This window comes from Grus americana, chromosome 5, assembly GCF_028858705.1.
Source record: "Grus americana isolate bGruAme1 chromosome 5, bGruAme1.mat, whole genome shotgun sequence".
NCBI classification, from domain to species: domain Eukaryota; kingdom Metazoa; phylum Chordata; class Aves; order Gruiformes; family Gruidae; genus Grus; species Grus americana.
The window spans coordinates 28,502,993-28,529,176 of NC_072856.1; the positions used below are offsets into that span (position 1 = coordinate 28,502,993).

A 26,184-nucleotide genomic window follows, 5' to 3' on the forward strand; every position below is an offset into this window, starting at 1 on the left:
TTTTGCCTTTGAATTTAGCTTTGTTCAAATATCAATGAGTCTTAGTTCCTTGAACAGATCAGTCAGTTCCCTAATTTAATTATGTAGGTCTTTACAGTGTGGACTTTTCTAATAAACTGGAAAGAATGCAAAATGTAATTGCAAACCCACACAATTAACAAGATGACTCATGGGAACAAATGGCACCTAGAACTACCCTCAGCAACTTTTTTGTACAAACACTGTAGGACATTGACTTCTGAAGGTATGTAAACAAACACTGGCAGAAGTATTGGCTGGGGACAACTGGAGTTTTGCAGTTCAACTGATTTCACGCTCTTCTGAACCAGGATCTCGCCACAGGTTTAAGACACAAAAACCCCCAAGAGAATAACTTGAGTGCAACCCAATTGGCATTAGAGAATACGCTTTTTGTCTTATTAACACCCAACGACAGCTAATGGGCAAAAATGCAACACCCTACTAACTACGCCAGCTCTACTGGGGGTACGGCACACATCGGCGTACAAGGCAGTGATGCCATACTGAAACTGTTATAAGCAACTGCTTAACTACATAACGAGAAACCAGTGAAGCGCCCAGCCTGCCGGTCCTCCCTCTGCCACCTCAAAAGTAGCAATGCCTCTCGTCACTGTGGGAACTGCAAACGTCCGAGAAAGCCGGCTAGGCCGGGGCAAGGGGCCCTGAGGGGAGGGCAGGCTGAGGCGGCGCCCACCCCGTGGCGTCGGGCCGGCCGGCCGCCCTGCGTGCCCCCCTGGCGAGGAGGGGCGCAGCGGAGAGGCGCTGCCGGCCGCCCCCCTCTTCTCCGACCCACCGCAGGGCGTACGGGGACAACTCGTCCGCCGCCACCACCGAAAGCTGATCGCCACCTCAGCCCCACTGCCCGCGGGCTTCGGGACGCGCTGCCTGCCGGGAAATGGAGTCTTCCCGGGCACCAGCCGCAACCGCGCTACGAGCGCCAGACTACAGAGACCATAATGCATCGCGCGGCAGAACCGGATGTTTTCCGGTCCCGACAGGTGGCTCCCGGCAGGCCCGGCGCCGGATGCGGCGCGGAGCTCTGGGCAGCGTAGTTTGTCCGCGGAGGGGCGCCTGCCGGCTGGAGGCGGGAAGCGCGGCTCGAAGGACTACAAGTCCCGTCGGACCGTGCGCCGCGGCGGCGCGTGGTGCCTGTGCGGCACCGGCTCGGTGTGTGAGGGGTGGGAGGTCGGTGTTTCTGCCTCTCCGTTACCGATAGCCCCGGCTCGCTGCCGCGCTTTGTGTCTGCGGCAGTTGAAGGACCTGGGAGGGGAACTACGGAGATTGGTATAGCGGGGACGCAGCGCGGTGTCTGAGCGCCAGGCAGGGCCCGGGCGGCGGTCGCGCCTCCGGTAGCGCCATGGCTAGCCGGTGCTATGGGTGTGCGTCCAAGTTCTCTGTCTTCAAGAAAGAGGCAAGTCCGGCTGAGGGGGGTCAGGAGCGGTCGGGAGCGGCTGCGAGGCGGAGCCAGGCCGGTCCCGCGGGCGCCTCCCCCGCAGTGCGAGGGTCTGAACGGGCGACCGGGGAGCCTGTCTTGCCCGGCGCCGAGGCGCGCTGCCCGGCCAGCATCGCAGCGCTGCTGTCCTCGCTTACTGAGCGCTCATGGAGCCCCTGTCTTTAAATGTGGGTCATCGCTGGAAAAAATAAATAAATAAATAAAAATATCGTCATTGGATGCCATCCCTCTAAGCCAATGTTCGGCCGTTGTCTCAGAGAATTCCCCACATACACGCTTTATTAGACTATGGGATGAAATGGTGTCTCTGCTTCTAGCAGGAGTTACGTGCTGGTGTTCAAAGGCTCTTGGGAGTCACCCTATCTCCAGCAGCAGCTAATGATACGGTTCTCTTAAAAAATCAGCATAACCCCAGCATTATTTTTAGCACACCTTGGCATGGGCGTTGTTCCTATGTACGGCCGGCCAGAGCAGTGGGGTGTGCGTGGGCGCTAGGTGATGAAGCCCTGTCCTGCCCCTCTCTTGTATCTCCGCAGTGTGGATGCAAGAACTGTGGACGGTCGTTCTGCTCAGGCTGCCTTAGCTTCAGTGCTGCTGTTCCCCGCTGTGGAAGCACTCAGCAGAAGGTGTGCAAGCAGTGTCACGGAAAACTAACTGGGTAAGATGGGAATGTTTCTTCACCCAAAGACGGTGTCCTGCTTTGTTTCTTCATTTTGCATCCCAGCGTTGTGTTCCAGATTTCTGCATGAGAGCTGGGCCTTGCACTTGTGTGTGCACGCTGCCTGTACCCTGAAGTTTGAAGCCAGGCCGTTACTGAAGGGCTGTAACATGAGCTGTGCAGCCCAAATATAGGAGTTGGGATTTGTGAGGCTGTTCTCTACGGTGACAGAGTAGTCTGAAAAAAACAGGTTTAAATCTTCATGGATGGACACTGAATGCCTGTGGATATCCTAGCTACATGAGACCAGGTTAAACCCCACTGGTTTTTTGCCCAGAAATCTACACCCCTTTGAAAGCACTGGCTGTCTTTTCAGATGTGTAGTAGTTGAACAGCCTGTTTAAAGCATTATTACCTCTGTGGGCAAACAGTGACACAAATCCTCATTGTTGAGGGGTCTCTGCTATCTGTAGCCTGAAGACTTAAAATTTCGTAGTATAAAATCAGTTTGCTTTTAAAAGAAAAAAAATATTTGCAAACATAACCTGTAGATCGCCTGTTGAAAATAAAAAAGTGTAATTCAGTAGCAGTATGGGTTATACATGTGAACAAGTAACACAAGAACACAAGTGCACACCAGGACTCCTCTCTCAACCTGTGTCCTCTTCCTTCTCTGGCATTTCTCTTACCTCTCTTCCTCACTTCTCTCCTATAGCAAGGAATTTTCACCAGCGAGTGGGGAATTTTCTACCTCTGCAGGTGTCTAAAGGAGAAGAGCCTCTCATTAGCAGAGGTCTTCATTTCAGAAGTGCTGACAGTGTGAGCTATTGATGGTGAAAATACAGTATTTGGTCTTTCAGCTTTGAAATTTTCTGATTTCCCTTTACAACTCCAAAGCCATTAAGAAAAGAGAGCAGCCTTTCTCCATGTTTCTTTTGTTTTTGTTTTTTTTTTCCTCATCTGTTTAATAGCAGTACTATAGAGTTACAGCAGAAAAAAATCCTCCCTGACTGGTAGCAGGTAGATAATACACGTAGGCGCAGCACTGTAAGCTGCATGTATTGATGTTCTTCATGCAAATAGCTTTCAGAACTGAAACCTTATAACCGAAAAATGGTCCAACAATGTTGCATTCCTTTGTTACTATACAAGCCTTAGCACAGTCAACATGTGTTGGTAACTGTGACTTCTAAGAATGAATAAAATACGCTACCTACCTTACATAAATGTGTAGTTTAGCAGCTCTACCTGAATATAGCAAAGTAGAACAGTCGCACAAGATGTGTTTGTGGTGTGCAGTGTTCAAGCATGTAGGAGATGTCATTATGATACTGGTGGTTATATAATAATTTTGGTATCATTTTGTTTAGCTTGTGCATTATATAATTCTGTGTTTGTTGCATGCCACAGCTCCTTTCAGAGTGCTCTGCTGCACGGAAGCTAATTACACTGGGAGTCTTACCTAACTACTCTCTATCTGCTCTCTGAACTGGGAGGTGCAGGCTGTGGGAGGCAAGAGTATTTCAGCCTCTCCTCCTTTGGATCACTGGTGACCATATTAAATCACATGACATTTTGTCCAGATGCAAAACAACTGCACCAAAGGACTAGAAATGAAGTCCCCTGCTATCCCAGGCAGCTATATTATCTTAATCCCTTCCATAAGCTGATCGCTGTCCATATTAACAAGGTTATGAAAGGGGCTGTACCAGGAGGTCAAGAAACGTACACTGATTCCTCTTGAGTTGAGAGACTAGATGATTGAAGCAGTGCCAGTATCTTGAGTTCAGAGAAATTGTTGGTTTTGTCTTCCAGAGATGGATCTCAAAGCAGTTCAGCAAAATGGTCGCCACCAGAAAACTACAAAAAGTGAGTTGCTCTTGCCAGTCAGACAGTTGTTTCTGCCTCAGAGTAGCCTTTCAGGCCTTCACTCCTCTTCCTCTATAGAGACCAGCAAAAGAGAGGCTTGTGATGTGGGTATTTGCTTGTTCAGAATTAGATTAAGGACGGGGCTTTTGTTGTTTGGGTTTTCCATTTGTTTGGGGAGATGTGGGGTGTGTCCCCTTTTGAATAGGCTCCTGAACAGCCACCTGCCTACATTTATTTGTGACTGATTGGAGTTGGCTTGGAAACAGGAACCTGGTGGTGAAATGTTCCTTTTCTGCTTGGAAATGGTGCCAGGTGTGCTGCTGCTGTGAGCTAAGGTTTTCCTTACTCTTGGGACGATATGGGAGAGCCTGGTACAGAAGAGAGTGGTTTCTGTTCTGTTCTACACCAATGTTCTTCAAACAGCCGGTTGGGTTCAGAGGATGTTTTTGTATCTCAGGGTTTAAACCCCTGTTCTCAATTGTCATGTCTTTTTCCCATCCTTGTCACAGGCGTGTAGCAGCTTTTGAGGCTAAGCAAAACCAGCTGAAAGAACAACGGAAGGCAGCTGCAAAAACCCCAGGTCAAGCAGGTTCCAGATACCAGGGGCTCTCAAAAGAGGATAGAGCTATTGCAGAGAGACTGGAGAGGCTCAGGGAGGAAAGGAGACCGAGTGAGTTTTGGAGGATACTGGAGATACCTTGGGTGGGAACACTGCTACTTGGAAAACACGGAACCTGGAGGGAGAAGGAAGTGCTGGGCTTTCAGAACGTGCCTTTTTAGGGAATTGAATGGTTAAAATTGGACAGAGCATCCATGTCCTGCTGCCAAAACGACCAGATTCTACAATGACTTTAGATTAATGTTCCAGGGTTTTTTTGCTTCTTGGGGTTTCCCTTGAAACTTCTTCTCAGTTTTGAGGCGGTATCTTACCTGTAAAATCACTTTCTCATTTTCCGTTGTTTGGGGTAAAATCCTGTGTCAAGCCCAATAGGAGTGGAATGAAATGAGGGTCTCTGCCCAAACTATTTTGCAGAAGGTTTCCTGTGGGTCATTGTTCTGGGCAACAGCAGTGTCAGTCTCTGTGGAATTATGTTCTGGCCAGCCTTGCCTCACAGAGGAGAAAAAGGACTCTCATCCCAGTCCACAGCTTCAGGTTCTGGGACAGCCTTGTGGTGCTTGTGGGAGAATAAACTATTTAAAAAATTATATGTGATCTCTAAAAGGGAAAGAACATACTGCAAAGCAGTTACCTGATTGTCATAGAATTCTTTTGGTTGGAAAAGACCTTTAAGATCATCACATCCAACCATAAATCTAACACGGCCAAGTCTACCACTAAACCACGTCCCTAAGCACCACATCCACACATCTCTTAAATACCTCCATGGATAGTAACTCAACCACTTCCCTGGGCAGCCTGTTCCAATGCTTGACAACCCTTTCAGTGAAGAAATTTTTCCTAATATCCAATGTAAACCTCCCCTGGTGCAACTTGAGGCCATTTCCTCTCATCTTGTTATGTGGTAGGGAAGGGTTTCAGTCTGATGTGCCTAGGGGATTACATTAAGAGATGTGTGAGCAATAGACTGTACTGCCTAAATGACACTTTGCATGTTCCTAGTGTCTCGGGTCAGCTGATTGCCAAATGACATTACCCTAATACTCGTCTTATGGCTAGGAGATAAACTGTGAAGGAGGCGAGGACTCGGAAGAAGGGGATAGCAGTTAGCGTTAGGGTAGTCTTCAAGTCACTGCAGTATGAACACTCGTTCACGTCAGGGGCTGAGGAAGGCTTTTGCTCAAGTGTTCAGAGTCTTAATTCTATAAGAAACACAATTTTAAGAAAAAAAAAAAGTTAAGCCTTTTGTTTTCAATAACAGAGTCATCTCCTCCCTTGGGTTATTCTGAATTGCAGAGTCCATCCCTACTCAGGCTGAGATCGAAGCTAGGCTGGCTGCCCTGAAGGAGGACTGCCGGGGACCTGTTCCATCCACACAGGAAATGGAGGACCGGTTGGCTGTCCTGCAGGGGAGAGATCCACCTTCCCAGGCTCCCAGACCTGTAAGCTCCCTCAGCTCTTTAGCCAGCAATGTATTCTGAGCTGGCACGGTAACTGGTGTCCCAGCACGTTAGCTGTTCTTCCTTCTTCAGCTTTTTTGTGTCCAGGTGGCTCCCTTCAGAAATCTCCATTTCCTGTTTGTGTCATTGCTCCAGAAGCAAATGGCCAGCCTTTACCAGTTCACTGCTTCAGTGTGAATGCAGTATGTTCCTTTATGTCAATTTTTTAACAATAGATGCTCAGTTTTTTTCCTCTGAACCCATTTGTACACCTAAGTGATCTGATATTTTTTCAGACCTGTTTGTCTGCATTTGGGGCTTATCAGCCCTACCTTCTAATTGTATCTTGTAGTTGTTACTGCATCCCAGCTGGGCAAAATGCTTTTAATTATTCCAGAAATGGAAGCACAGAGTGGTTAATCTGAGATTGCAGAGGAATGAGTTTATATATGCATTCAAAGCCTAGATGAGTGATCTGGTCCCTGAGAAATCGTTTTCTTGTGCTACTTTTTCAGCAGTGCTGCACACCCAGCTGTTATCAGGCCTCAGCAGGGCTGCTGGCTGGCACTGTTGAGAATGGCACTTTATTTACATTGGAGGTGCTGGTAGAGCTGGGGTTGGGACCCAGCAGCATGTATTCCTACACATTCAGCAACTCTTTGCTTTGTTTGAGTGACTGCTTCTGGAGTTGTGCACATTCAGTACCTCTGAGAATGAAGCCCTGAAAGTCTAACATCAGATAACCGTAAGCTGAGACTCTCAAGATCAGTGGATGCATCTTTTTATGCTGCTCCCACCTACGGTGATCTTGGTTACCAAACTTGCCCTTTGACTGAGTATGCCGTTTTTCTCTCATTTGCCTTTTTCTATGCCCTCCTTGTTTCTTAGGTACCCCAGCCTCCTGATACCAGAAGTCTGGTCCAGCAGACAGATGACCTGTTAACTCAACTGTCTGAGGAAGTTGCCATTGATGAGCGTTACAGACCAAGAGTCCAACCTCAAGGTATCTATCTTGGCTTCCAAAGATCTGTTTCTGTCTAATAATGCATGTGCTATAGTGAGAAGGGAATATGTGCCTCCCTATCTAGCTTACAGGCGAGCAGGATGTCCAGTTTGTCCTTGTCTCCCCCGTATGACTCCCAAATTAATCAAGAGCAGCCATCTGACTCCATACTTGGTCTCATTGTCTTTGCTTGGGAGATGGTTCCTTCTCAGGGTTGTATTATTCAGATTGCTCCTCTCTCTTTGTCTAAGGTGACCCTTCCCTGAGTGGTTGCTGCTACTCCTAACATGCCTGTGCTCTGTTACAAAACATCAGTATCTGGATATACTATTATATTATTAGCTGTGATGCTTTCTCTGTCATCTTACTGTAAACCACAGATTAGCTCACTTTCTTCTCTTCATGTACAGTGCGGATCCTACTGTGGCATGCCTTCTCCCATTATTACCCAGATTAATGTAGAGCGGCAAGCTGCTCTCATGCTTTAGTTGTGTTGTCTGAGTCACCAGCATGTTCTGTGTGTCCATTTGCAGCTGTTGGTAGCCAAAGTTTGAATGATCTCAATCGGGAAAGTGAAGATTGTAATTGCTATGCAAATCTGGACCCAAAACAGCTAGAGGAAGAGAAGAATAAACTTCTGGCAGAAGCTGCTGCTGAGCTGTGGGAAGAGAACACTAGGCAGGAAAAGATCCTACAAGTTGCCAAGAGACTGGCAGCGCTCAGAGGCGAGGACCCAGAGAAAGGTGAGTAGCAGATGCGAATAGAGTGCCAAGAGAAGAACTAAGCTCCTGTGACACACCAGTTTCTTTTCTGAGAGGCGTTTATCCATTTAATTCCTCTGTTATGCAAGAAACAGACTGAGATTTGGTTCTGTCTGTAAAGTTGTACAGGTTGGTTCATCAGTATGAAAGATCTTAGTTGATCGTAAAGGCTGGAGCTGTAAGGTCAGACTGTTTTGTCTTGCACCCTTTGAGATAATTCCAGCATGCTCTGGTGAGGTTAACAAAGCTTTTAAAAGCAAAGCTCTGGTTTTGGTGGGGATTTTTTTTTTCCTTCCCTGTTCCAATATTAAAACCAAACAGTAACACATTTTTTGAGGAGTCCCTATCTGAAAAGGATCCATCTGTGCCAAAGCCAGAATGCCAAAACCAGCTCACAGCACAAAGGATTGTGTCTGGCACATAAGTGGGTGCAAGGTTTGAGGCAGATGTGTGTTACAGTCTCCTGTCTCTTACTCCTGCAGTTACACTGGAAACCTATAACCTCCCTGACAGTGATGAGGAAGTGGCTGAGGAGGAAGCCATTCGCAGAGTGCTAAAACAGGTCAGAAGTGGCAGCTGTGGCCTTGTTTATCTTCCTCTCAATTATTCCCAGTGTGCGTGTTACCTGGTGAGCACGTAAAGGATGTGTTTCTGTTCCTGGGCAGAGTTTCATTCCTTCCCCTCCTAGTGCTTTGCCAGTACTGGCTCCCATGGGCCATTCAGGTACGGGTGATTGACAACATTACTTCTGGTCTGCTACATTGTCTTTCTCATACGTGCTTACTGTCTCTTGTGGTGTGTGTCTACTCTCCAACCCCACTCTGCTGGTACTTCCTTACTTCTTGTTCCATCTTTTCCCCCACCCAGTTAGAACATGGATGATGAGATGTGTGCAGTTTAGCGCAGCTTATGCCTACATTTCTCTCTGAAATGTCTATCAATTGTCTTGCAGGCAGACAGGAGCTTTCTGTGCTTAAGTTTCTGCCTGATTACAGACCACATGTGCAATTAGCACGATGTTGAGGGTCTGCTGATAGCTGCGCTGCAAAGCAGAGTGTGTTCCCTGAAGGCCCCTGCTGCTACACTGACTGTTCGTAACGTACACACAGCGTCCAGAGAGCAGGCAGAGCAAACTCACATCTGTCTGGATAACACCGGATGTATTCAGACTTGTCATCTCCTGTTACTGCATGAGAGCAAAGAGAAGGGCAGGAGGTTTAGAGCCTGGAATGAGGCTCCCAACTGTGTTTGAAACAAGAGGCTTCTTGCTTTCTGTTTTTACCAGCTCACAGAGGAAGCAGCCCTGGATGAAGCAAGTGGATTCAATATTCCTCCAGATCAGACCACCCAACCAGGACCCTTGCAACAGAGCGTGCATAAGAAAGCAAAGCAAAAGGTCAGTGAGCTGGTCAGGATCTCTTGAAATGACATGTTCCAGAGTCTCAGGAGAGTACAGTTCTGCAGCAAAAATTTGCTGTGTCCTAGGCTTGTAAGGCTGACCACCCTTGAGCACAGCTCTGAGTCATCCTTGTACTTTTAAAAGGAATTGCTCCCTGGAATACAATTCCTTTCAGGCCAACTTTCTGCTGAGTGGGATGGTGTCCTCTAAACCCAGAGAAGTTAACGTAGACCTCACAAGATGAATATTAGAGAAGGGATTTTTAACTCGCCAATATAATTAGACCAAGAAGGCCACGGTCTAGTACGATACAGCCTGAACCAGGCTAAGTGGGAGGTTTGCCAGTGCTTTCAGCATGTGCAGAATAGAACCTCTAGATAATAATCAACTGTCTATGTTCTCATGTAACGTCAGAGGAAGGAATTAGTAACAAGATATCTTATGCTGCTCGGAATGGATGCCAGCCTATTATGGAAATACATGCACCTTCTCTAATGTATATTACAAGAATTAAATGGTGACTCACAGGCACCTGACAGGCCTGTCCCCAGTGGAATAAATTATTTAATTGTAAGCATTATTGAAAACATCCATCTCATAGGTATGCCACCTTGCACTTCTGGGATAACTGATGTAAAAGATAGTTCCATCTTATTGCCGTTGTGTTAGGAAACTGCCTTTGCCAGTGTCCAGGCACTGTATCCCAGTGTGTGTATGGCTGTTCAGTTCCACGAGAGTTCTCTGTAAAGCAGAAGGAGGCAATAGATGGCCTTATGGATAGATTTTAGGTTATGATTTCAGAAGATCTTTTCTGGCCCCACCTCAGGTACAAATCAATAGTAGGGGCCTTTTGGCAAATCACTTCTTTTGTCCCCAAGTTTTCTTTCTATAACAGGGAGAAAACAACCCCCCCACCTCCCTACTGCTTTCCCTTCCCATGTAACTGCTTTCAGCAAAACTGCTTGATCACTTGCCTTTGCAGCAGAGATTGTCAGTCGCTTGGTCTTGCTGTGGTGTCTGCCAGAAGATCTGGGCTCCATGCCCTTAACACAGTATGGACAATGTTGGTGTGTATTCCTGTAGACACTAAATGAGGGTGAATGCCTGTTTACCTTCTGAGCAACATAGATTCATGAGAAAATGACAGGGAATACCTTGGGTTTTTATTTAACAAACTAGATACATATGGAAACTATCCTTGGGCTCTGGGCAAGTTCACCTGACAGACTTAGGATCAACACACAGTGAACTATGGACCGTGTGACATGTCATTATGGCCATCATGCATTACAATGAAAGTCCTGTGTTGTCTCTGCTGGGGTTTGAATTCTGTGTCTCTGTTTTCTTTGTGAATTAGAGCCAGACTCCAACCACCACAGCTCTTGCCAGGGCAGATGACAGCGATGAGGATGAGTTACCCTGGTGCTGTATCTGCAATGAAGATGCGACTTTGCGCTGCCATGGCTGCGACGGAGACCTCTACTGCCAGCGCTGTTTTCGGTAAGTCTTGCAATTCCTCTTTGTCTGAGAGGCGGGTCACAGCTTGGCCACTTTTGTTTATTCTTCCTTTTGGGCAGGAAAGCAGGCAGTGGAAGGGAAGATATGAGGAACCCAGATCTGAGCTGAATGCTAGTCATTATGGAAATACTTTGTGCAATCAGTAGTTATCCCAGGCTTCAGGGACTAAGCTGGTCCTAGGCAGAAATGTTCTGTCTGTGCTGCTCCAGTGCATGTTTGGACACATTGTCTGAGTGTTCTCTGGAGCAGCTGATGTGCTGCACTGCGTGGGATGGGATAAGCAGGACCATTGTTCAGTGACTCCTCTGGCTTGTTAATGGCATTGATGGAAGAGCTGGGTTGGATTCCCATAAGAGGAGAGATCAGATAGTATAAATTCCTGAGGCTTTTCTTAGGTTGAGACTCTGCAGTCTTAAACTACATTAAAAAAAATCTTTGAAACATGTACAGGTGAACCTTTTTCCCTCAGCCAGGCCTTGCAGCAGCTCTAGTCTTGGTTCTTAAACATCTGTAGCTTGATTTTTGACAAAAAAGTTGCATGTCTCAGATTTGGAGGGTTAATTCCTTTGAATACAAAGCTATTCCTTACAGCTTGTGTGGCTTCTCTTTTTCATGCCTCAAAAGTGTTGGGGAGTTGGCTGGGTTCTCAGATGAGTGCTGGATGACATTTAGACAGCAGGAAGCTAAGAATCCGGTTGGGATAGTAAGAGATACTTTTGTGTATGTTCTCTCATTACCTGCAAATGTTTTTGTAGAGAGATGGAAATGGAGTGGGGGGTGAGCATATGGAAAGGGTAACAAAACATATGACTGGCAATGTTAGATGATTAAAAACAAAATAAACAAACAAAAGTATCAGACAGCAAACATCAGTAAAAGCAGAATCAGCAGTCTGGCAGGTGAGTGAGTGTATGAGTTGCATGCTGCAGATGCAAGCTTGTGTCTTACTCAACACTGCCTGCTTCTGAGCACAGTTAAGATAGCTGTCAATACGCTGCATTTTAGCCACAACAGTTATTTTTCAGAGTCGTGTGGAGCAGGCTGTCATTTTGACTCGTCATAGGATTCAGTAATGTGCCTGGGAATCACAGACATGGTGCTGAAAATGAGCCATCAGTTACATGAATCTCTCCAAGAGGGAAGGAGACAGAGGGACCTTTTGTCATTTCCCATTCCAGCAGGCAGGGATGAGCAGACCTTTCCACAAAGCACCTCAGAGGTTTCTGTTACAAGCAAAAGTCTGAAGTAGTCAGTCCATGTGGCTGCCAGTCGGGCCCTCACCGCTAACTCTTGGGATAGGTTTCTTGTTAAGGGCTGCTGGGAGGCATCTGAGGGCGAGTTCCCTGCCTGGGTATTTACTTCTGACTGCACTTCGTGTTTGCTTCTCAGGGAAGGCCATGATGAGTTTGACCTGAAGGACCACCACACCTCCCGCTATCATCTTCCTTGCAAGTAGAAGTGATCACACTCTTCATGGGCAGAAAAGGAGATGGAGAATGGGAAAAGAGAGGAGTCGGCCAGATGGGAAGAGTCCAAGTGGATTTGCAGCCAAAATGGGTGATGTTTTGGACAGTTAAAGGATGTGCTGTAATCTGAGAGAGGCTTGGAGGGTGCGTGACTCTGTCCTCACAACTACAACCAGAGAAGGTTTTGCTGTGCATGCTTGGGGATAAATGAGGACTGGATGTGAGGAGGTGGATACAAGTCTATAAATACAGATGGTAAGGCAATGCAGGTAGCAGCAAAGATGTGTCTTTAAGGCAGTACTGACTGGCTGATAAGTAACTTCCTGCTTTTCCTAACAGCTTACACACTGGTTCAACAGGCAGCAAAGCACTTTGCACTAAGAAAACTGTCTATGTCGTGATCACGTGTGTTATGAGAACTTCCAAAGCATAATAAAAACTATTTACAGAGGCCTGTGGTTAAAGTCTCTCCTGGAAATGCCTGATAGCCCTTTACAAAGTGTTGCCCTCTTGTAATGGTATCTTAGTCCTAATGTCAACTGGCTTAGGGAAAGAAACAAAGGGTCATGAAGTAATCAAAAATGTTTCTGTGGTGTGGCTGGAAAAGGTACAGGGGCTACTCTGCCATGATGGACAGTGTTGCTCACATACTTAAAATGAAGGATGCTTTGTAAAGGTCATCTGCTACTGATGCACAGCATTGTAATCTGCAGTGGCTGTGCCGAGGTTCCGTGTGGTCTGTAAGAGCAGCATGTTAGTCTGGAAGACTTGTGTATTAGTCTGAAAGCATGGTTGGGCTGTGTTTATTATTTGGTCTCCTGCTAGGATAAAGAGGTTACCTGTGCAATATTCTTTATCTGGCTATGAGAGAAGCTCAGTTTAAGATGCTCATATCCTTCCCTGGAGACAGTCCACATGCAAGTGGCACTTGCCAGTGACCAAACCACCCAGAATCACTTCAAATACCTTACTAAACTTGCCCTAAATTGGCTCTGATATCCCACCAGGATGAGCTCTTCCCAGGACTACAATGTGACCTTCAAGACAGCTCTCTAAGGCTGACAAATTCCTATGGCAAAAAAATCATGGATTTGCCTTTGACAGGGAGTTTCCAATGAATCTTGCCCGTCTGGTTTGACACTGCCACTCCCAGCTGTCTGCCCTGCCCTGTGCTTAAGGTCACTGGCTCTGTAGGCGAATTGACGAAACAGTGTTTGCCTGCACCTCAGCCACCCCTGGTCAGAGCACGGCAAATGAATTCAGCTCCTGCCAAAGATGAGTTTGTGCTAACGTGCCGGACTGGATCAGGCCTTTCAACAGAAACCTGTATCAGACAATGTAGAGTAGCGGCACTGCAGGTTAACACACTAAAAATTGCAAGTGTATCTGACAGTGCCATCAAACCCCTTTGTTAGGAAACGGTGGCAAAATGTGACTCTTGTGGAAGAGCTGCTTTCTCCCAGCAGTCCTTGCTTCATCAGTGCCTGTCTCTTTGGGACAGGTAGATAGGAAAATTACTTGAGTTGTTCTGATGTGGGAGCTCAAAATGAGCCCTGTGTTACATGAAATTTAAGTAAAGAGTTACTTCCCTGAGGAGCTGGCAGTCTTAAAAATTAAAACAAAATGCTGTTCTGGCTTTGTGTTATTGTAGAAATGACACTTTTTCATTGCTATTTGACCCGGATAATTAGTCTATTAGCAAGAAAGCCCAATTCTGTCTTAGGTTAAATCCTTTGCCTTTTGCATGTACAGGAGAAGATGCAAACACTTGTTCTTATATCTCTCTTCTAAGACTGATCCACTCCTTTGGGTTTCAGCCTATGTCCTTCCCAAGCAGTTAGCAGACATTTTAATTCTCACTTTACAGCTGGGTTGTTTTTGTTTCTTTTTTTAAATATCTATCTTAGTATGAGCTGGTGCGTTACTTGCAACATTTTGAATGCTTCATCAGCCACAACCAAACTTTGAGCTCCTTGTGCAGTTAGGTAGCCTGTGTCTCGTAAGCCCTGCCTTGTTCACATCAGTAGGAAAGGAGCAGGTTACAGCCAGAAGCAGTTTAGTTAGTTTCCCAGATTGGTTTCTGTGGGGTCATCCCAAGGCATCCAGAAATGCACCCAACCCAACACCTGAAATAGACCTTAGTCATACATGGAAGAGTCTCTTCAGTCATACGCACACATGCTGATGCTTTCCCTGCACCACTAATGGACGTTTTTGTGGCTGCTGAGCTTTCTGCATGTAATTGGCCGTTTTAGTGGCAACCCAATCACCTTTCCCTGAAAAGCTATTCCCACTGTAGCTGTTGGCTCAGTGATCTCCATGTAAGAGGGGTAGAAGCAGTATCTACATCAGCTGTCTGCAGGAAGCAAACGTAGCTGAATCTGTCATTGTGAAAGAGGAATGCTGCATGACTTTTAAGTGGGTAGTGCCCTTTTAGCTGTGTTGCTTACTCCCTGTCCTTGCCTCTGATAAGGTGCTGGTAAACCAGTAAAGATATTGGTAAACAATGAATTCCTGACAGGCCAGATCAACTTCAGTCATAGCCATTCAAGGACTGAAGAGTGCTTGGTATCTTCAAGAAAGAGAATCAGCTTTGCTTCTGTCTTTCTAGCATGTCATGAGGGTGCAAGAAAATTTTCTTTCCCTCTCAAAATGTTTTGTATGTGAACTATCAAATGTAGGCTCCCCCCCAAAAAGAATTCAAAATAGTGATAACGCAGCTTACAAAGACAGGTCTCGGCTTAGTTAAACTGTATTAACTTGCATTTGCTATGGTTCATGAGCATGTACATTGTCTCGAGTGCTATACATGGTCATGTGTCTAAATGTAGCTGACAGAATATTTTTAAAGCCTATGTAAGTGTTGATCATAACTAAGAGAAAATTGCATAAAAGGTTATTTTATGCGCCTTCATAAACCTTCAGTTGGAAAAGCACGTGAACTTTCATACCTTCTGAGTTATCTTGGTATAATCAAGAGGACAAAAGGTCCTTTAAAGTAACATTCTTACACAGTATCTGCATACCAAACATTACAGCCTTATGCTAGTGATAGACCTGAGAAACAGCAAAGTTAACTGGAAGCTGTTTGTAAAAAAAAAAAAAAAAAATAGTCTATCCTGTCTATCCTTATGGTCTGGGCTGAGAACAGCCAAAAAGTAAATAAAAGCAAGTATGATTTTTTACTTTTAAGAACTAAATAAAAAGAAGTTGCTCTGCCTTATTTTGCTTTTTCTTTTGCACCAGTGAGCTGAGAAATCATCTAGCACTGGCCACATCTTGCTTTGTTCCCCATGATCACACTGTGCTCATTCGAAGCACTCTCATGTGGTAGTAATGACCTTGTTATGTATCAGAACCAACTGCATGTCATAGGGGCTGCAGCTTACTCTTTTTCTGCTACTTGCAGAATAAGCACAAATTCTGACAAGCAGAGTTTCAAGAACCTACTTTTTCCTGGGTTCTGACAATGTCTGCCTTAAAGCATAGACAAAATTTCTCTTTTCATCACTCCATATTGAGGGAATACAGAACAATACCCAGGGTGGAGAAAATCTATCTTTTGGGCCAGAGGAGAGGCATCCCAGGTCTCTGCGCTGTCACAGCTCAGCAGAATAAAACAAAGACTCTTGGTTGGGTACATAATTAATCTGGACTCCTACGCACTACTGTGCTGCAGCTAATTACAACTCTAGTTTAGGACACTCAGCTTATGGCCTGTCCACCTAGATTTTCCACCCGAACTTCTGTTTGAACCTAATCTGTGTTTTTAACAGTGCTCAGAGCTCTTTGTCAATGTGCTGCTCTCCTTTCTCAAGAGGTGTGATACGTGGATCTTCTTAGCAGGTGTCAATCCATGAGCAACGCCAGATCTACAACCAGTGCGGCTCTGGATTTAATTTTGTTCTTGTTGGTTTACTTACAAAGTTGAGATTTCAGGAGGGCAGGCATGTCCTATTAGCCCTTTAATAAGCCAAAAATGGCATGTTCCTAGGGCTACCATAGATATATATGGACTGATAAAGAAAGACCATTTCTCCAACCTAGCGGGTGAAGTTTAGAGCCTCTTTGAGCAGCCTTAGGACAAGGTATGAGCTGCATGGCTCGCTAACTTCCCGGAGGCTGTCAGATACAAGAACAGCATGTGAAGGGAAGGAAGCCCTTACATCACAGTTGTTATGGCAGCTTGGATTTTGTCCTGAGAGATGACACTTCTGCTGGAAAATAGGAGAGAAGCAAAAGGTAATAGTCATTGCCCTGTTACTGTTAAAGATGAAAAGACTAATGTATTTAAGATATTACCGGTCCAGCCCAAGTGTTCTTGTTTGTCTATGTTAGCTAACCTGCATGTCCCTTTTGTTCCAGAGTTGGCCCCTTCTGTCCCTGTCTGACAAAACATGTACTCAAAAGCTGGCCTTGAACATAGTGGTACATAGGAGCCCCTCTGGATGCAACTCAGCAACTCATCTTTCATTTTTGCGTGGCAGGCATGAGAGCGTAGGGGCAGGACATAATGTGAGAGTCTGCTCTGCTTAAGCACTCAGCCTCTGTTTGCTGTCTTATTTCCTAGCCACACGTGTCAAGTTATTGACTTGCTGGAAGGCTGGATGTAGTTTCCTCTGTATTTTTCCAGACACACATTAGTTGTAGCCAAAAGAGTTTGTGCAGGAAGACAGCGTGTTCTAGTTCACTTCTCATTTGTGAGACCAACCTGTCTGCAAAAGACTTGCTCTGATATGCTCCCTACAGGGAAATCAGGAGCGGGTATTTTTTCACTTCAGTTTTTCTTGAATGTCTAAAAAGCAAGCAGTGCACGGCTGGTTTTCTCTGTTTTAATATACAAAAGAAGCATTTTCCCAACATCTTTTTAAATTATGAGAAAAATCGTTCCCAGCCCTTAGTCCTTCAGAAGATGCTAAATTCCACAAAAAGGAAAATCAATCTCTCTTCCATTAGCCTTAGCAGCTGTTTCACTAACTTCCCCTTAAGTAGACCAGGTGCACCTAAACATTTTTCTTCCATCCTACTGTGTATTTTCTGTCCAACTTTCATGAATAACAGAGGCTTAATAACTTACAAAGTATGTGCAATGCTGTAAAGTCAGGTACAGCAGTAACAGGCAGGAGATCACAGCTGGGTCCCAGCCAGACTGAAACAGGGTGCAGCTTAACAGTAACTGATTTTCCATGGTGATGAATGAGTGATAACCAATGCCTTGTTTTCTTTGCAGTGGGCGGAAAGAAGTCTTCATGAGCTCCTGAGAACTGTATTCAGTGCTCCTCAGCCAGTATGGAAGTTCCTAGGAGAAACTAAAGGAGGGACATCTTGTTCTGTTCCCCAGGTTAACATGCCCTTTAAGAATCAGGAAAATGTACAGTTTAGCTCCCTGCTGTGTGCGTAGATCTGGAAGGAGTGGAGACTTCAAACCACTGGTACAAAGTTCACAAACTTGGTGATGTTTCTCAATAACAGTAAGTTCTAAACATATTCTGAAGTGATGTTGCTGATCCTGGTTTTTGTGGGGAAAACAGACGTTTCCTTGTAACCAAAGCTGGGTGTTCCATGTGGGCAAGGTCATTTCTTCTGAGGATTGGTGACTCTCCGGAGGCCTTTCAATCGACTAAGCAGTTCTGTAATGAAGTCCTACAATGAGAATTGGTTGAAGAAGGATACCATGTTAATTCCAGTTTTCACCAGCCCAAAGAGTACTATGACACATGCATTATTCCCACATTTGCCTTCATGTTGAGCAGAAACCAGAATTTTGACATCTATTGAGCAAACCTATCTTTTAGCTTAGGAAAGGAGACCTTTTAATGGATGAAACAGGTCTAAAAGCCCCTCCACTTCCCCTGGCTTGCTCTGGAGAAGCCATGTTTACTTTCTCCCCTGGAGCCAGCCTACCCCTCTTCATCCCAGATGCATGCTTCTTCCACCTTGAGATGACCTCAGGATGCTGTTGTCCTCTGTTAGGTTCCACTGCTTCCTGTTGCCACCATAACCTCCTGCCCACTTCTGCTGCCCTCCCGATCTAGAGCAAAGCAAGCTGTCCCTCTTGTTGAGCCTGTAAAACTCCATGTTGTGGATTGCAAACCATCCTGGAGCTGTGCCAGTGCTACAAGGAAGTGGCTGGCAGAGAAGAGCTGGAGCAAAACACACGTAGGACTAATGATAACCTGAAGCAGGGGTTGAGAACAGGCAGAGCAGATAGATGAGCAGTTAATGGAGATAAACCCTGACTACTTTGCTGACACAGCCAAGGACTATGAACTAAACTGGACCATCTGGTTATTCCAAGCAGAAGTCAATATGACTAGTGCAAACTTTACCCTCTGCTTGACAAGTAATATCACCATAAAGGAGTGTGCAGCCTTTCTTCACCCAAAGAGATAGCTACATATCCATGCAATTAGGCAAGATCACTGGAAGTATTGCAGCTTGTTACCCTTGGTGCTGCGTGGAAGCCCACCTTCCTCACTTGGGTGATCAGAGGTTGCCTGCCACAGCGTGCTCTGGTAGTAAATGCTGAGGATCATTATACATACCTTTTCAGTCAGTCCCTTCAGAGGAAACCAGTTTGTTTCCTGTGTCTGCTTTCTGCAAATAGGCTGTGTGGTCTTTCAAGGGGACTGGATTCAAGATCACCAAGGTGAAAGTACGTATTTTTGCCGATGGGGCAGCAGCAACTGTTTGTAGTTAGCAAGTACTATGTTGTCTGTGAGACATTTTCATGGTTCATGAATCAGTAGAGCAAACTCTATTCAGTTATCTCTCTGGGAATGTGGGCTTCTTGCCTGAGATCCAAAATTCTGACACCCTGAAAACTATTTCTCTATTGCCAGCCTTCTCTGCTGAACCCCTGCTAGGAGACCGACTGTAATGACTGCTACAGCTGAGTTTAATTTCAATGGTAGTTGTGCATCCGCCTCCTTTCCTGTATGTTCATTACTGTACAGCTATATAGGCTCAACAAGATGTGGAGACTGATAAATGACATCCAAGTCACATGCCGTGCACGTGACTGAAGCAGTGATGGGGGACCCCATTTTGCACAATGCAGTGCAGGCAATTGCTGTGTGATGTGTGCACTACACTGCAAAGGATTTGGCTCCACTCCTTTGGGCATTGTGACAGCTTGTGGGATTTTTTTTAACTCTCTAACTCAAAACCCATACTTGTAAAGTTCACATGGGAAAAAAAACACATGTAAAACTAACTTACATGGCCACTGCTCAGCAATTACCTGCCAAATCCAATCTCAGGACCATCCTACGTTCTTGTCACTCGTAACACTAGAGTGGTTTAAGCTAAGAATGCATTCAGTTAAGAGTGTGCAAGATGGTTATGTGAGCTGTATCACTGTCTATGGCTTTTCTACACTGAGACCACGTAGCAACTCAGCCTGGTCAGCTCAGGATGTCCAAAACATGGAATGAACTTTCTTTGGCTGTAAAGCATAATCCCTTATTTGCTCCACTGCTCTGCCTGCAGCTCGCCCATGTAAATTTACATGTATTTTTCTAAGACAGCCAAATAAAGTGGCAAACACCTCTCATTAGGAATTAAACAAATATGCAGCATCATGTTAGGCACAGTAATATCTTGGCTATTCAGCTAAGCAGCAACAGACTCTTGCAGCACAGTATAACATACATATATATATTGATGGTGCTTCACTCACCTCTGTCGGGCTGGAGCACTCATGGAGGATTTCCTAAAAGCCAAGGAGGAGTCATTTTAGTATTTTATGAGTTGACCTATTCTCCCCTCCCTACAAAAAGGGTATATAATCTTACTACGTTTGGCAGGCTAAGACACAGGGAATCAGCATGCAACGCTGTATACACATATTCTGTAACCCACACACCACTGCTTCTCTTTATGAAAGAAGTCCCTAACTTAAAATCACCAAGTCCCTCTATCTGACCTGTAGTTTTAATTTTTGTTCTTCATTAGGGACCTCCAGGAGATCTTCGAGATCAATTTGTGGTTCAGGAGCTGCTGCCTCTGTTTCCTCTCTTAGCTAAAAAGAAAAAAAAATACACAGTTAATAAACCTTCAAACTTCTAAGAACTCTAGAGGCCATCTTTGAAGAACTGAGCAGCCGAGAAGGAGCTAGTTACAATAAAATCATGCTGCAAAGTTGAGGTTAAGATATAAATCATCTCAAAATAAGGAGGTTCTTACAAAGAGGGCATGGATTCCATCCCCTCTGTGGTATCTGCAACAGCCACACATCCTGATGTTCACATTCTTCATCTTTTCCCACCTCAACACTTGATACTGCTGCTCAGGGATCACGGTCCATCATGAGAAGACTCTTTCAAGAATATCCAGCTGCAATTGCCAACTGCAATGCAGTGTAAGCCAGCCTGGGAGAACCCACATCTATGACGAGTGCGCACAAGGGTTCACCAAACAGAAATCCAGCAGGCTTAATCCTAGAGATGCACAACTAATACAAAGAGATTTTAGGGTTTTAGGCTATATACATTCACATAGTTGATATTTGTACTAAGGCTTTTTGCAGTAAAAGAGAGAAAAACAATTACGCTTTTGAAAGGCCTAATGGTATTTTGTCAGCTTTCTCTAACAGACATGACAGGCATATAATATTCTCTAATGTAAGTGAGACCCCAAGCTTTGGCGATTGGAGTAATAATCTTGTCATGCATGTGGGTGTTAGTTGGAAACATTTGTAAACGTGGTCACAGACACATTTTTAGCTCCACATGTGTCTACAAGATTGTAAGGAAAGCAGGCTGTGGCTTCCAGTGTATTTGCAAAATGAATCTTTGACAACATGACACTAGTGATATTTTAACATAGTAATCAGCAGAATAAGAATACTGAGTAAAGAGTGCAGTGCCTAATTGCTGGACAGCATTTATGGATGGGTATGTAAAACATTAAATAATAAAGGCAATACTTACAGGAAAAAAAGAAACTTTTTCTGAGCAGTCTCTGATACCAAGCCAGATAGGAAGTAGAAAACTTTTGTTCAGCTTTGCTATGCAGCTGACTTGACAGTAAGTAATAAAGCAGAGTTAAATATGTTGTACTGTGACCCACACAGTAATTCTTCTTAAAAGTAAGAGTTTTCATGTGACTTTATACAACAGGTGTTGATTCAGCCTGACTTTGTCTCTGGCCCCCAGCCCACCCCCTACAGTGGGATGAGGGAGAGAATCGAAAAGGAAAAAAAAAGTAAAACTCATGGGTTGAGATAAAGACAGTTTAATGGGATAGAAAAGGATAATAATAATAATAATAATAATAATAATAATAATAAAGAAAATACAGGACAAGTCATGCATAGCACAATTGCTCACCACCCAAAGCCTATGCTCAGCTAGTTCTTGAGCTGAACTGCCTCCCGGCCCACCCCCCAGTTATATACAGAGCATGACATCATATCGTATGGAATATCCCTTGGCCAGTTTGGGTCAGCTGTCCTGGCTGTGTCCACTCCCAGCTTCTTGTGCACCCCCCGACTTCTTGTTGGCAGGCCAGCATAAGAAGCTGAAAAGTCCTTGACTGCTTGGCAACAACTAAAACACCACTGTGTTATCAACATTATTCTCATCCTAAATCCAAAACACAGCACTATACCAGCTGCTGGGATGACAACTAACTCTATTCCAGCTGAAACCAGGACACTGGCTAAGAAGCTAAATAGGCCAGGAGAATGAGAGAGGGCACAAACTCCCTATGGCTTTCTCATCCTAGTACGGACAGTGTTCTGGCTTCCAGGTGCAGGGAATCATCCTGAAAATCAAAATTGTCTCCTGAGTCTTAGTTTTGTTGCAAAAAGGCTCATGGCAGTAAATAGCATTGCATTCAGATTACCTGTATCAGGAGGCGATGTTTGAACTAACTTTGCTGGCATTTGAATCTGCAATGCTGTTTGTTCTGACTCTGTCACGGGGGTTTCTGGAAGACACTGAGTAATGTTGCAGGGCCAAGGGCAGGTGGAGCAAAGGAAGAAGCTGACAAAGAGACAATGTAATGGAAGTCGACGGATCCAAGGAAGCCCAGACTAGCAGGGCTAACTAAATAGGCTTGCCACAATGCAGAGAGGAGAGCAGGAGGACCAGCTGGACACCTGGGTGATTACAAGTTATTTACTGTGGCACATGTATTTATTTGAAAAGATCCTGTGTAATCCCATGTTGTACCCTGTTAACAGTCTCTGACCCATGACGGCATCATGTTGTGTAGTTCCTGGTAACAAATCTCTTAGGTTGGCCCAAATACACCAGGAAGTTGGGAAACCGGTTGTGCTGGAGAGGTGCTAGCAAAGGCAATCCACTGGTAATGTGTTCCTGTAAGGGCACGGCTGGATTTCTCACTTGTGCTTGCTGGGATTTTGTAGTAGGGAAAAATCCCTACTACTACTCTGATAACAGTAAACAGCTCCTAATTCTCAGAATACCAGAAGTGATAATGTAACCTGACTTGTTTTTCTGACACCTTTACAAGTGTATATATGTAGACTTGGGCAAGTAAGCAGTGCACAGGGAGCCTCATCTTGGGTCATGTTACTGGTGGTACCAAGAAGTGCTTCTTGTCTACCTCAAAAACAAACAACCCCCGCCCAAACAACCACCAAAAAACCCCCACAAACAAACAAACAAACAACCCTACCCCAAAACCCAAACAAACAAGTTTATCTTTAAAAATGCAATAATTTCCCAAAGGGCAAGATGGCAAATCTCAACAGTCAGGCTAAAGGCTCTCTGAACTGACCTAACAGCCCCAGGGACAGTCCCTTAAGAGCCAGTGCAGGCATAGTTGGCAAGTGACACTGTCACTGCCACTGATCTTATCAACAGCTGTCACCCACCAGGACCACCACTCTAGCACTTTGCAGAACACTCAATTTTCCTCGTCTGACTTGGTCTAATGATACCATCTGCTCCTATGCATATAATATAATATAATATGTACACTATAAGATACAGCTGAGAATGTATTACTATCATTTTATAAAGTAAACAACTGGAAATTCAGAATTATGTCTTGAAAAGATTATGAGCTTTTATCCTTTGTCATTTTTACTAATCAAGCTATAAAATTGTTTCAGAAGTCTAAAATCATTAATTAACAGAGCAGAAGCAATAATATCTTCATTTTCAGAGGAGCCAGGCATTTGCAACAGAAGGAAGTAATTTTTTCTCCATATTTGTTTTCTGTTGTGTGTTCTTTGCATATGGCATAAATTCAAACAGAAATTAACTATTTTACTCTCCCAACATGGCAGAAGAACCTGGTACGTTCCCACATACCAAATAGGAAACAATCACACAGAAAATCATGATGATGATAATAAACAACAACAGCAACAACAATAATAAAGACAGCCTCAGAGACAGTTCCTGAAGTTTGGCTCTTCAGCCGTAGAGCTGATACCATTCTATGGCTCTCGGGCCCAGAAAACCAGCCTGGAGCTCTCCCAGGGCAGACAAAAGCTTCTCTGTACCATCATGGCACACAGCACAAAAATCGCCTTTCCTGGGCTGTTCTAACATGTCCGCCCCCACTGACCCTTGCAATCTGAAACTGCTGGTGCTCAGAGTGGAAGACTCTAAGCAATCATCAGCTCTTTTTGCCTTGTATTTCAAAAATGTGCTTAACACTGTGCTGGGGTGCAAATACAGAAAAGAGGGGAGAAAGATCTCGACAGTTTATTTAGTCCGTCCCCATCCAGGACACGTGTAAGTTGTTTTACACAATTTCTTAAACCCATCTGTGTCTTCTGTTGAAGATGTACTGAGTTGTAAGTCAAGAAAGCTATGTTCTCTTGCTGCATCAGCCATTGCCCTACAGATTAAAGCAAAACCCCCAAGTCAAGCTATTTAATGGGTTTAAGACCGTGACGTACAATGTGGGCAAAGCCTTTCACCTTTTCCTGTACCACACTCCAAAGGAATTATCTCAACCATGGAAAAGCACTATCCCTTCTGAAAGCTCCCAGTCTAAGTGCCATCCATCTTAGCACAAAATATGAATAGAAGCAATACTACCAGGTTAAAATTTCAGTGTACGCAGCCAGTGCTGGAACCCGACTTACTTAAATATCACATCACCCTGAAGAAAAAATGTCACGTGCCCTGCAACAGCTCAAGTAAAGACTGGTTCCACCCAGGCACTGGACCTAGGCACTCCTGGATCTTTCTTAGCAGGACAGCTCTCAGATAGGCAAGAAGCGCTTAGGAGTGACTCTTCCTGGTGCAAAGGGAATCTCAGGCAAGGAAGACAGCTCGGGGTGATTTGTGAAGATAAAGGCATAAGATCTCTACACACATCATTTTTTTCTTTCTTTCCCTGCTGCCAGTAGGGTGTCCAGACTCTATAGCTACAGGCATGGCATTATCCTGAGTATCTCATTCAAACAGCAGCTATAGGTACACTGTTGTGACCAAAAGAGACACAGATGCACCGAATAGCTCTAACCCAGCTAGCTCCGATACTGCTTGCAGCAGAGCCACCGACCACGTGGAGCTCAGCAACAAGAAGCAGCCGGGGTTTGTACGTCTCTGCAAGTCCTGCGACTCATGCTGAGCAATAGCTGTGCGCCCCCCCCCGCCGCCCCCAGCAGATGCAAGACCAGGCAGTTTAAAGTTAGCTGGATTACATGAGCGCCAGCGTCTCTGACTGCAGACAGACCAGTCAGAGAGAGCGCTGTAGCAGGTGGCAATAGGATACGTAACGAAGACTGAAGATGAGAAGCTATTTCCAGTAAGGCAGAGCAAGCAAAACTTCTGTCCCAGGGCCTCTAGTCCCATTCATCTGACAAGTGAGGGGCTGATTTGCCCCAGCTACTCACCCGGCATTGGTACAGCTCCTGCAGCTGGGTGTTGATCCATTCCTCCAGGTCTAGCCATCGCTGTAGGTCTTTACGGTTGTACTTTATGGTTAATTTGCCCAGTTTTCTGTGTGAAGACTCCTCACCAGGTTTCTCTGGTGTCTGGAAAGTCACCCGGGGCAGCGCACTGGAGCCGCTGGCCATGCTCACCGCTTCCTCCTCCTCCTCCTCCTCCGACAGCAGGAACTCGCCTTCCTGTGGGCTCCCTCACTCCTTTTCTGCGTCTCCTTTAACCAACGCCTCTCTGCAACTAGCGGCTCACAGCACGAGCTACTTGCAGAAGCCAAAGGCAAGTAGCATTGGTGATCCCAGGCAGAGAGGGGGAAACCGCACAGCCGGGGCAGCAACCAGGCTCTCCGGGCAGAGTTACAGCACCAGACTCTTGGGTTTCACCATCGGCCGGTGCTGGGAGAGGAGTTGTTGTAATAACATCTGTTGTTAAAAGAAGCCAAATGAACCAGGGAATTGATGAACCAAGTTTGTTAATATTTAACGCAAGTCAGCTCCAAGGGGTGGGGAAGAAGGAGGTTTTAAATGACTGTTTTCCTACAGGCATAACTTATGTGCATGTGCAATTCCAGAGGGCTGATCCATGCATAATGCATTGAATCCTGCTGTGTTCAAGCTCCACAAGCCTCTGTAAACTACTTTGCCTGCAGCTACAGGGTTTAGCTGCCGTTGAAATGGTGCTTTTGGCATTTTCCAGCTAAAGCACTGGACCCAGCACAGAAGTGATCTGGAGTCAGGTGGCTACATCCAGTATTTTACAAGAGTGGGAATACTAGGTCAGTGACACTGCAAGCCAAACTTGGACTCAGCAGTCCCATTTTATGTTGTTCTACAATCTGTAAATTTACTCCAGCTTTCTCAAAAATTTCTGTAGAAATCCCAGTGGCCTGAATTGAGATAATTTGAGTAAGGCACTTCTGAGATAAAACAAAATATCTGTGCTCTCATTAAAAAAAAGTACAGTATTTGACATGATGACAGTGGAGGGGAAGACCTGTGGGATATAGCACTATCTCCTTCCCACATAAAAGTATTCAAGGTAAACGGGTTCACCTGTGGAAACATCATAAACTGCTATCGTACTATATATTATCAGTGCTT

General features: G+C 45.1%; 2 protein-coding genes across 4 annotated transcripts; one reads left to right on the forward strand and one right to left on the reverse strand.

Annotated features, from left to right (window-relative positions):
• The first annotated feature begins 1,162 nt into the window (after positions 1 to 1,162).
• Positions 1,163 to 20,763, forward strand: ZFYVE19 (zinc finger FYVE-type containing 19). Of its 2 annotated transcripts, XR_008577268.1 has the most exons (12): positions 1,163 to 1,432; positions 2,011 to 2,132; positions 3,948 to 4,001; positions 4,511 to 4,671; positions 5,917 to 6,062; positions 6,948 to 7,062; positions 7,596 to 7,805; positions 8,306 to 8,385; positions 9,109 to 9,219; positions 10,580 to 10,722; positions 12,130 to 12,461; positions 17,437 to 20,763. XR_008577268.1 is itself a non-coding variant. In XM_054826494.1 (11 exons), exons 1-11 carry the CDS (start codon positions 1,379 to 1,381, stop codon positions 12,194 to 12,196), a joined length of 1,263 nt encoding a protein of 420 aa, XP_054682469.1. In that variant the 5' UTR covers positions 1,163 to 1,378; the 3' UTR covers positions 12,197 to 12,657. The 2 variants fall into 2 exon arrangements, 1 of the variants encoding a protein (XP_054682469.1); XM_054826494.1 differs by lacking the exon at positions 17,437 to 20,763 and having other exon boundaries at positions 12,130 to 12,657.
• PPP1R14D (protein phosphatase 1 regulatory inhibitor subunit 14D) lies at positions 17,023 to 25,964 on the reverse strand. 2 transcript variants are annotated; one of them, XM_054826496.1, is made up of 4 exons: positions 25,036 to 25,703; positions 20,134 to 20,229; positions 19,888 to 19,920; positions 17,023 to 17,849 (listed from the first exon to the last, which is right to left on the reverse strand). In XM_054826496.1, exons 1-4 carry the CDS (start codon positions 25,216 to 25,218, stop codon positions 17,781 to 17,783), a joined length of 381 nt encoding a protein of 126 aa, XP_054682471.1. In that variant the 5' UTR covers positions 25,219 to 25,703; the 3' UTR covers positions 17,023 to 17,780. The 2 variants fall into 2 exon arrangements, with proteins under 2 accessions (XP_054682471.1, XP_054682470.1); XM_054826495.1 differs by lacking the exon at positions 17,023 to 17,849 and having other exon boundaries at positions 19,786 to 19,920; positions 25,036 to 25,964.
• Positions 25,965 to 26,184: the final 220 nt, after the last annotated feature.